The sequence below is a fragment of the Gekko japonicus genome, unplaced genomic scaffold (genome assembly GCF_001447785.1).
Source record: "Gekko japonicus isolate JY-2015 unplaced genomic scaffold, Gekko_japonicus_V1.1 scaffold3366, whole genome shotgun sequence".
In the NCBI taxonomy this organism is placed as follows: Eukaryota; Metazoa; Chordata; class Lepidosauria; order Squamata; family Gekkonidae; genus Gekko; species Gekko japonicus.
In genome coordinates this window covers 53,626-65,314 of record NW_015162578.1, presented here as the reverse complement: position 1 = coordinate 65,314, position 11,689 = coordinate 53,626, and the positions used below count along the sequence as shown (strand labels likewise).

Below are 11,689 nucleotides of genomic sequence, written 5' to 3'. Positions count from 1 at the left end.
AGTTAATATCATTCACACATTGGTACCTTACATCTTTAAAATTGCACTATATAAATCCTTCAAATTAACCAGATTGCTGGGGAAATTGTGGGGTATTTGGCACCTGTATTCACTGCTGATGGAGTTGTAGTTGTCATATTATTGAATTTTGGAAGACAATTATACCATTGATACAAATGATCACAGGAAATTCGCTCCCTCTAAAAATTGAAATAATCTTAACCTCTGGGATGATCCTAATATACCTCAAATACAGGGGGGGAAATGATAACAACATTGTTAATGGCAGCCAAAGTACTGATAACCTCTAAATGGAAAGACAAATCTGCTCCCACAATATCATTATGGTTTGCTATAATTTGGGACAGTTACATTATGGAAAAAATATCAGATCAGATTGCTCAGTCAGAGATCAAAAGTTATCAGCCTAAATTTATTGACAGATGGTTTCCAGTTTTGGATTTTATGTTACATTACAATGTAATATTTAATCATTTATGTTCATTCAATATACTTTTTCTATGAGTTATAATTCATGCTGACTAAACTAATAAAATTAATCAGATGGACCAAGGAAGAGTGATATTTAGGTTAGAGTTGGTTAAATATAATGATTTAAATTAGAATAAGATTACAGATATGTAGATTTTTGAGACTCCAAGTTTGTGTCTCTGTTCCTTTTTGTTTTCTAAAAATATCTGGACCATCTAACAGACACAAACTCAGGAACCAAACCCTACACGAAATCTAGATGCTGGTTTTGTCCACACATATAACTGAGTGATATTATTACAGGACCTAATAACATCAGTCATAGCATCTTAGGTTCATTCACTATCTCATCCTCCATGTAATATATGTCAACAATGCCCTTCTGCTGTCTATATTGGACAAAAATAACAGTCCCTAAACAAAAGAACAAATGAACACAAATCTGACTTAAAAATCAAAATGTTCAGAAATGAGTGAGGGGGATTTTCAGTTTTCCAGGGCATTCTGTTGCTCATTTAAAGGTTATCATTCTCCTTCAAATGAATTTCAGTGGATCTTATTACATTTCTAGAGAAGAATACATTAACAAATTCCTCAGGCCTTAGTTTCCTCAGTTGATTCCTCATCAAGATCTACATCTTCCAGGGATTAATCTATTCAGTTGCACCTTTATACGGCCTATATACTATCCTACTGAATTCATTTAATGTGTCCTACACTAGATGTCACTTAATATATATTCTACCCTGCCTGTCTATCAACAGTTGGGAGTAGTTCTTAACCACTCTGAATTCATAGATTAATCTTTGATTAGTTCTTGTTTTACACTGTTCTGTCCTTGTAACTCTCCCTTTATTGTTGCTTAAACTCTGAGAATAAATTTAGCTGCTTTGAATGGGAATTCCTATGCATCTGAAGGAGTCATTTCTGACTTAAAAACAAAACAAAAACCTTATGCCAGAATAAATTGTGTTAGTCTTTATGGAGCTCCTGGACTCCTGACTCTTCAACTTTAGTGTAAATTAGTATATGACAGTGTAGGACAGTGAAAATTATGTCATCCAAATTTTGCTCACAAATTTTGTTCTTTCTGAACATTAAGGTTCTATTTCTCCTGGGAATTCCTTCTTCACTTAATACTGAATATTACACTAGAAACAAACACAAATACTTTAAGAAGAACTTTTTCATCAAGGGACTAATTAATACAGCTCACATTTTAAATTAGAAGTGAAATTATAATTTCCATTTGGGACTCAGTGATTCTGGGAATATGTTGCCTGTTTGTTCTCACCTCTGCACTTCCTTCCCTTTTGGCTTTTTAAAGTATGTTTTAAGCAGTTTCTAGTACAGAAGCTATATTTGACCTTACTACAATGAAATTAAGTAGAAAATATGGGAAATAAAGAGAAACTTTGTTAGCAGAGACCCTTCTGTGGGAGACAAGTTTTCAAATAATTGGTAGGTATTGTCAAGGATAGCTGCTGATGAGACTGCGACTTTGCATACAACCATTAGAGCAGCTTTTCTAGTGTTTCCACAAATAGAAAACAACTTTGGAAGAATTTTGTGTCAAGAGACACAAACTATTAGTCTAGATTCTGCCAGCTTTTCTGCTCAATGTCCATTGATCCCCCTCCTTACTACAGTCCCAACCCACATGGCTTTTGTCCACATAATTCTCCTTACCCATGGCATAGCATTTTTGTAGGGTTAAATGGGATCTGTCTCAACTCTTCTGCCAGTAGAAAAGATACCATTTTTTTCTCAGCCAGTTCTCTGCTCAGCCAAAGGCAAAATGCTAGCATCCTGATCACAGATGAAATCCTGAACTATTCAATTGGAAAATTTGTTACATGATTAGTAAATTTTCCTCATGATTCTCCAGTCTAATGGCATAGTCCGCACTAAATTCCACATATGTGCATTGCAGATGAACTTGGGTCTTGTTCAGTCCTACTAGAAAAAAAAACATAAACACACACACAAACAGATCTTTTATTATAGTCATGCAAAATAGGCTTCTGAGTATGTCACCCTAAATAGATGTGGAATTGCAGAAGCAAACTGATGCTGTGCACAAATTTTCTTCCTCAACATAGTGGTTGTAGTCCTTTTAGAGGAAACCCCCCCCCCACAAATATTACTGATTGTTCAAGAGGTAGAGGAGGCACAGGATATAAGCTCCCCTACTCCTTCCTTAGAGCCAGCTGAACTAAGCCCTTTATGACAAACCCCCTTATTTCTGAGTAGGTGGGAATTTTTTCCTGTAATCTTTCACAAGTTGGATCAGTCCTATTTTCCACTGACACTGTCTACTCACCTCTTTTAACCAGGAACCCACAAAGTTTGTCCTTCTGTCACACACCCAGCCACTTATTGATGAGACTTTTTTTATAAATATTAATCTCTGTGGCTTTTCATGAGCACCACCCTTTTCCTGGGATGAGGTTTATGGTTTAACTTTGTCAGATACCTAGCTCTGTCAGACACTGAGGCACATGCGACATGGAACAATAAAACCAACTGACAGTTCTATTTACAAGGACAGGCAGGCAGGGAATATATAGACAAGGGGAAAGCTGATTCGTGTGTATACGTTGTTTCAAATGGTATAGTTCAACTTTAGGTCAGTTCATTTATAATCTTTCATTTCAGATGCCACAATACAAAACACACACTCTCTAATCTCAACCCCTGTGCTATTCTAGATTGCCGGCTTACATTTGGATTCCTCAGGTACTCACCACCTCCACAGAGAAATATCTCTGCTGTGCCTTGGGTTTTTTTTTCCTGTTTCTTTTTGGACACCCAGTAGTCCAGTAAACCCTCCTGGCACACACTAGGGCTGCAGTCACACACACTAAATAATCTACTTTCAATGCACTTTCAAATTAATTTTGCCAGTTCACACAGGAAAAATTCAGTTGGGATGTGCATTGAAAGTGGATCGAAAGTGGATTATTTAGTGTGTGTGACTGCAGCCCAAATCCACTTAAACCCAACTCTCTCTCCAACAGGGTATAAATTCTATGTGAGAGGAGCTTAACCACCAGGAGCCTATTTTCCTTTTTAAGACTCTTTAGTTTTAACTATGGTATAGAACCATGTTTGGCTTTTCTCAGATTCCCTTAATATTGGGATCTGTTGAGAGATCACATTTACTCCTCGGACTCAGCGAGGTCCAACATAACTTGTCAGTCCCCGAGCACAGTACCCACCAACCAAAAAAAACCTCACAATCTCAACGGCCAAACTCCAACTGTCAAGAGAGGTTTTTTTAATCATTAGAATCCCCCCCCAAGTTCTGCATCAGAATTACATCAACACTGCTAGTGACGTGACTGCGGGTGTCTTTTCTTGCAGGCTGATCCCAAGCTCGGAGTCTGTCACATTATCTGCTTGAGATAATGAACATGCTTGGACCAAGATAAATTTGACTGGAACACAATTCCAAGGTATCTAAATTCATTGAACTGTTGTAATTCATGCACATCAATTTTGAAGATCTTCCAGCTTTCAACCTTATCAGCAGCCTGTGAGCACTTTTGGTTAAAATGGAATAGAACTGTGGATATGGAAATATACTGATTAGCTTTGTGAAAATCAAGAAAACTAACTGAAAAAAGATGAGCATTACTTAAAGAGAAGCTGTTTAAGCAGGATTGGGACTCCCTCCAAAAAGATGCTGAATGGAAATGCTCCCTGCTCCATCTGGGATTTAAGTACTCTACCCAATTTGATCCACTTCACTATCTCAATATGCTGGAAGTTCCAAAACTGAGGCGGTCATACATAATCACATGTTGTAATGCACCGCCAATAGCCCAGATGAAGGGCCATTTCCTTAAAACACCTCCAGACCAGTGCTTTGGCAGTGGTTGATTCATTGTCTCATATCTTACCTTACCCAAAGTATGCAACAGCCAAAGAGAGATTTCTTAGAAAACAGCTACTGAAATAGCCTTTCCTGCTCCTTCAAGATTAAGATTACTTCTGAGTAGCCTCTGCAAAAGCTGTATTGTGGATGTGACAATTTTTTATGGTGATTTTTAATCTTAATTTTTGATTTATAGTGTATGGCCTATGGGCTGTTAAACGGGAGTAAACTTAACTTGATTTGAGCTCCTTTACTCTCATTTTGATACAGACTTTCCAACCGAGGACTGCATATGCAGTCCTGGCTACAACAAATATGTCACACTGAATCAAGGACACATAGAATGAAGAAAGACTGGCAGTATGAAGTGCGAGGGAGGCGGGGCTAAAGGACCAAGTTGTGCCGCGGATTCCCATTCGCACTGCACCTACTGACGCAGGAGCATACTGGGAAGGAGGCGCAAGGGAGCATTCGCATTGTTGGCCCGCCCCTGGTGAAGGCGTGGCTGTAAGTGGCTTTTTTCACTCCAGCGACATGCACCTATTCGCATAGGCGCAGCAATGTGGCTTATTTGTGGCTTTTAGCATGCACACTTCCGGGAAGCGGGATCAACGCACTCTCCAAGGTTTGCTACCGCTTTCACCTGGTACTTTTTTAAAATGGTAGGGAATTGTCATAGGATGGGTTGATTATGGCTGGGAAGCTGTGGCTGTCTGAACCGGCCCCTTTAATCCGTTTGTGAAACGTGCCTATATCGGGCCAAACTGTCAGTCTGAACTCAGCCATAATGTGACATCATGTTACATTACATTTAAACATTTATCTAATATGAGGCTAGAATGAAACATTTCCATCTCTTGAAACGCCACACAAAGAATTCATAATCACTCTAACTTGAATTTTTGTCAACCTAAGGATATTTGGAACTCCCCTGAGACATGTCACTAATTTTTTTTTTCAAAATTGCTCCTAGTTTGTTCTTGAGTTTCTTCAGGTTTTTCTTTTCTTTTCTTGAAGATACTTGCAAGTTTACTGTGAACTTTGTTTATGAGGGATTTCACCGGCAGCTCTATTTTCCTATCTTATCTAGTAAAAGACAGATGGTAAATTCAGATCTAGGAAATCTGGACATTTCAGTGCTCAGCTAGATGCTCACCAGGTATCAGCCATCACAACACTGTTCCTCATTTTTGTCCAAAAAGGCTCAATAAGCAAAAGTGACGCTGTCCTCATATCCACCACAGGGATGTCATTGTCATTTTACAGTTTGGATTGCCGTACTTCCAAAAGCCTGTGGAATCCTTCCTGACAGCATCCTTGCTGGACAGTGACTCAGGCCAAATCTACATATGCATTTTAGAATCAGCTTGGTGCCGCTGTTATCCCATGAGGTTTAGAACTGCTGCGCCTCTGCTTTCAAGTTAGCATTAGGGGAGCTGTCCACTTTGTCTTTTTTTCAGTTATCTAATCACAATCTATTGTTCATCACTAGATGGCCCCTGGGGGTTACTGGAGTGTTCTGGGACTGGAATGAGAGGCCCCACAGTGGAATGGTAGCCCCTGGGCTTAGCAGGAGTATTCTGGGACTGGAATAACCAGCTCCAGAGTGGAATGACAGCCCAAGAGGTAGGAGATGTGTCCTGGGACTGTAATTATAGGTCTGGCATTCCAGTTCCAGGGCAGTCCTCTTACTCCAAGGGGATGTCATTCCACCATTGGGCCTGTCATTCCACTCCCAGAACACAACTGCTTCACCAAGGAACTGTCTTTCCACTCTGAGGCTTGTTATTCCAGTCCAAGAACACTGCTGCTACCCCCAGGGGCTGTCATTCCACTCCGGAGCCTGTCATTCCATTCTCAGAACACTTCTATTCCCAGAAAACTTCTGTTACTCCTAGGGTCTGTCATTCTTACCCCTGTGAACTTAAAAATGAGAAACGCCATGACTACAAGGCAGGAATTGCAAGTTTTTGAGTCAAATGCAAACTCTTACTCGAAAAAGCCGCTGACTGTGCATTGCCCAGTTATATTCAGTGATTATAAATTTAATAAACAGATAAATTTCAAATAAAAAATTTTGAGGACTGGTACTTAGCGATGAGTAAAAGCAGCCATGCAGGAATCAAACCAGCAATGCCCTGATTTACAGGGCAGGAAGTTACCCACTGAGCTAAACACAAGGTCTTGTGTTTTACTGCTGAGTGTGCCTCCTACAGCTCGAAGTAAATCCCCCCCCTGAACTTAAAATGTAAAAGGGGTCAATAAATAAAAGCCTCAAAACAAGATAAAATTTTTAAAAATTATTTTGAGGGCTAGCTAGTAAAAAGGCGCACTGCCAGCATGAAACCGGATGCAAATGTAGACAGTTTGTTGGGGGACAGGAGAGAAAATGTCAGGAAACCGGCAAGAAACACACATGTGGATTCGACCTCAGACAATCCTTCCCTGGCTAAAGAGGCTTGGAAACAGCAGAAGATGGGAGAGATAGGAGCCCTAGCAGCAGCAAAGGTGAGGGGTGGTGTTTGCTGGGTGACAGAGACTCCCCTGTCTCCACTCCTGGCTGCTCCCTCATCATGCACGTTTGTTCAATGGGACAAACTGCAGTCTGATGTGGTGGTTATGGGTTCAAAAAGCGACAGAAGGAAGCTTAAATCTCTGAGGTTCCAGTTAAAAATGACATCTTATATGGTGGTTATGTTGGGGACCCCATACATGGAACTCTTAGTATCTTGTGTGCCTTTGGCCTGACTCTTTAGCAAGATGCTTTCTCAGCTTTATTTTCTCTCTCTCTCTCTCTGTATGTTGCATTCATAGAAAACTCTAATCTTTAATGCCATTACAATGGTGAATGAGCTCATGACAGTATGACAAAACAGCTCATAATTGCAGATGAGTCCCCCCCCAATATCTATGTAATCAGTCTAGTTAATATATTTCTAGAGAATGAAAGCTGTCAATGTCTATTAGATGATAGAAAAAAATTCCAAACACAAAGAGTGTAATGCTTTCTCATTTATTTAGTAGGGGCCACACCCTTCCTTGCTCCACTTGCCAACCCCAGAGGCTGCTGCACTCACAATGTTGAACAGTACTTTGAACACCAAGTGAGCAATTCTGCCTCCTACTAAAACAGTTGCAGCAATTCCAGATGAAGCAACAACAAGAGCAATATTCTTTTGTGGGCGAGGTATATACCAATTTAGATTTATACCGAACAAGAGACCTTGTCCTTTTCCCAATGGGGACCCAAAGCAGCTCACTTAGCAAAAATAAGTTATTGGGTCCAACCCAAATATTAACCACATCATTTATATTTGATCATTATTTTTGCCTCCCAAGCCGGAATAACGAGGCGGACACAAATGTTGGGTTTAACTATAGGACCACTTTATTAACTGACAACTTTAACTGGAACCAATGGCAAGGGCAACACAGTTTGCGGTATGATCAAGGCCAAGGGTCAAAGATCCCTCCCTTACCTCATGAAATAGGGTGAGCCACACTGTCCTGACTGGGAGCCACCAGCCACCAGCAATAGCTAGCCATTGCAGGACAACCCCGTAGCCCCATCCCCCAAGCCGCAAGGGTGGGCTCGAAGTCAGTCATTTTCTCTGCCCCAGGCTGCAAGGCACAAAGACTGTACTCACAGGACCCCTTCAACCCCAAATAATGGGTGTCAGCTGGTGCTCACTGGACCTCAATCTGTATACCGCATAGAATCATGCCTAACCAAAACTAACACAGCCCACCCATACAAACACCTGCATCACTGTCACGATACAGGGTAGGTGAAAACACCCCCACCTATGGCCAATCAGGAAGGGGTAAAAAATTCCTACCCGGCCCCCTAAACCGGCGACCAGCCAAAGCCTGCACTACCAACAGGGTGGGAGGGTGGGCTGAAGACCAAGTAGGACTGCTGCCGAGGAGGGGAGGGGCCTGGCTTTTAAGCCATTTGACCCTACCCCCCACAGGTACCCGTATGCAGCGCTTTTGGTGCATAAACTGAGGCTTGCGTCATCTGGCTGGGAGGCAAAGGCACTTCCCCAGCTTCACGGCCACAAGGGCCGGGGGTTGTTTGAACCGGATTTCATGGTGATATCCTACTGTTTTTTAATACCAGTTTTCACCTGTCAGGACAAATTTAGAAGATCATGTTGCTCATAAATATCCATATGACAATATCATAATAAATATCAATAAAGCAATTTAGGTTTTTAAAGAGGAAATACAGCAGAATACTTTTTTGAATTCATATTCTAAAATCCTTGTATTGAACATGAGTAATCAATTGGATCTTTAGCTCCATCAAATCTCATAGGTTTTCTCCCATGATTTACAAAACTCCAAAAATATGACACATCTAGGCTGCTGCAGAGTCAGTGTCCAAACCCAATCTTAGCCTAGCATGTGTGTTTGTCTCAGGGGTAAGTTGCTGTATGTAGATATGGGGGCAAGAACTTAATATGAAGCTGGGAAAGCTGGATTCTGAACTGAAACATAATAGGGTTCTGATGGTCCAGCAAAGACATAAAGGCAGGCTTCAAAAATTTACTTCAGATATGGTTAGTGCAGTAGATTGATATTGTTTGTTATTCATAACAGCTATTATTGCACACTTCTTTATGTGCCTGAACTTGTTTTGTGGCAGTAGGCAGCATCAAGTAGCTCTCTTATCTAGTTTCCAGCCTCATGCGATGAAGTTCGCAAATCAAGCCCTTAAATTCTAGGAAGGTAAGTATTTCTAAGTAGTATGTTCTCATTCTGAGGTTCACAGAAGGTAACTTAGAGAATCAGCCATCTTTGATTTTTGAAGCTATTCTCTTTAGGACATCTCTCAATGCCTCTTTCATTTGTTCATTTCTCAGACTGAAGATGAAAGGGTTTAATAAGGGTGTCAGGATGCCGGAGAAAACAGCTAATGCTTTGTTTATGCTCATGATGTCAGTCTGGGATGGCCTGACATACACAAAAATGGAGATTCCATAGCCCATGGAGACAACAGTGAAGTGAGAGGCACAAGTGGCAAAGGCCTTCTTCCTACCCTGAGCAGAAGGAATCTTGAGAATGGTTGAAATTATGTAAACATAAGAAGTAGCAGTGAATGAAAGGGAACCAAGCAACAGAAGTAAAGAACCAATGAAGTCAATCAATTCAATAAGTCTTATGTCTGTACAGGCAAGATGTAGCAAAGGGGCACTGTCACAGAAGTAGTGGTTGATGACATTAGGTCCACAGTAAGGCAACCTAGCCTTCACAACTGTTGACAAGAACACAGACATGAAACCACCAATCCAAGAGCCTATCACCATCTTAACACAAACAGTCCCAGTCATGAGGGTAGGGTACCTAAGTGGGAAACAGATGGCTACATAGCGGTCAAAGGACATAGCAGCAAACAGGATGAACTCAGTGGAGCCCATGAAGAAATAAAAGTATGACTGGATGCGGCAACCAACAAATGAAATGGTTTTCCTCTTTGTCAAGAAATTGGCTAGCATTTTTGGCACTACAGGTTGTCATGAATATCTCAATGAAGGACAAATTGCTGAGGAAGAAATACATGGGGGAGTGGAGGCGAGAATTTGTGGGGCCGGCCGGCTGGCTGGCTGGCTGGCCAGCCGGCTCCGGGGAGGCAGCGGCGGCGGCGAGGCCCGGCTTCCTCCCCCCCGTCGCCCGCCAGCCCGCCAGCTGGTCCGAGGCGGCGGCAGCGGTGGCGGCGTTGCAGAGCGTCTCCTGCGCATGCGCAGGAGACGCTCTTGCACTTTCGGGGGGATTTAAACATCCCCCCGAAATTTTTTTTAACTTTTTGCATTTTTGTGCACACGTGGGGACTGGCCCACGTGTGCACAAACCTCCCCCTCCCCCCCACCTGCCCCCTCCGTGCTGATTTAGCGAGCAGAACGAATGGGGCAAGTTGGCTATTAGATATATAGATAAGAAGTAGCAGTGAATGAAAGGGAACCAAGCAACAGAAGTAAAGAACCAATGAAGTCAATCAATTCAATAAGTCTTATGTCCGTACAGGCAAGATGTAGCAAAGGGGCACTGTCACAGAAGTAGTGGTTGATGACATTAGGTCCACAGTAAGGCAACCTAGCCTTCACAACTGTTGACAAGAACACAGACATGAAACCACCAATCCAAGAGCCTATCACCATCTTAACACAAACAGTCCCAGTCATGAGGGTAGGGTACCTAAGTGGGAAACAGATGGCTACATAGCGATCAAAGGACATAGCAGCAAACAGGATGAACTCAGTGGAGCCCATGAAGAAATAAAAGTATGACTGGATGCGGCAACCAACAAATGAAATGGTTTTCCTCTTAGTCAAGAAATTGGCTAGCATTTTTGGCACTACACAGGTTGTCATGAATATCTCAATGAAGGACAAATTGCTGAGGAAGAAATACATGGGGGAGTGGAGGCGAGAATCAATGGTGATGAGTAGAATGATGAGAGCATTTCCAAGCACTGTCACTATATACACAAGAAGGAAAACCAGAAAAAGGACAATCTCCAAAGCAGGGTCATATACAAACCCAAGCAAAAGGATTTCAGTGACAGATGTCATGTTTCCCCTTTCCATGTTGCAGCATCTGGAATGTATGGGGAGAATGAAAAATTATTAAAGAGGAAATTGGAAAGCTTTTGAAACTTGCATCTTCAATATGTTTTCTTAGGACTGGGATAAATAGCTACTTCATCTAACTGTAAATAGTAAATGTAAGCATTCATCAGGCCCATGCAATAAAGTCGAATGTATGTATGTATAATGCAACTATGTAAGGAACTGTATTTGTTCCAATATAATATTATAGAGTGATGAATGCTAAAACTGTAATCCACTGTAATCTGCAGTGTGAAAAATACAACACAACCCCATCAAAAAAATCCCTTCTTAATTGTGTCCAATAAATACAGTATTTGCATTTGACTTTTGATTGGATCCAGCTAGCTCTTCTGCTAGTGAAAAGGGAAGGAAAGATCTCCTTTGAACACCCAAACAGGCTCTGTTAGGGATAACAGGACCTTCATGGACAAAAACTATATAGGATGGGCCAGGCAGCCAGCCTGGACAAGACGGACGGAGACCTAATAGGAGCAGAAGGAGGCAAGGCCAGAGAGGCATATGATTTGCGGCTAAGAGTTGCCAAGTAGCTCTTATGACCTAAAAGATTTATGAATGAACTGGATGAAGTCTTTGTGCATACTGAGAAGAAATTAGACATTTACTAAAATGGACTCATTAATCTCCCTAATTCGTTGACTCAAACGAAAGCTTTAATTTTTATGACTAACTGTATACTAACTGT

The 11,689-nt window shown here is 41.4% G+C and overlaps 1 protein-coding gene across 1 annotated transcript; it reads right to left on the bottom strand.

Annotated features, from left to right (window-relative positions):
- Nucleotides 1–9,165: 9,165 nt before the first annotated feature.
- LOC107106306 (olfactory receptor 6M1-like) lies at nt 9,166–10,962 on the bottom strand. Its single transcript, XM_015406437.1, has 2 exons — nt 10,571–10,962; nt 9,166–9,721 (listed from the first exon to the last, which is right to left on the bottom strand). Exons 1-2 carry the CDS (start codon nt 10,960–10,962, stop codon nt 9,166–9,168), a joined length of 948 nt encoding a protein of 315 aa, XP_015261923.1.
- Between the last annotated feature and the right edge of the window lie 727 nt (nt 10,963–11,689).

What these genes read in the sequence shown, in the direction of transcription:
- LOC107106306 (XM_015406437.1), bottom strand. Translation starts at nt 10,962, where the DNA reads ATGGAAAGGGGAAACATGACATCTGTCACTGAAATCCTTTTGCTTGGG. An exon ending in GCCATCTGTTTCCCACTTAG is followed by an intron (nt 9,722 to 10,570) that starts GTACCCTACCCT and finishes TTTCCCACTTAG; the next exon opens with GTACCCTACCCTCATGACTG.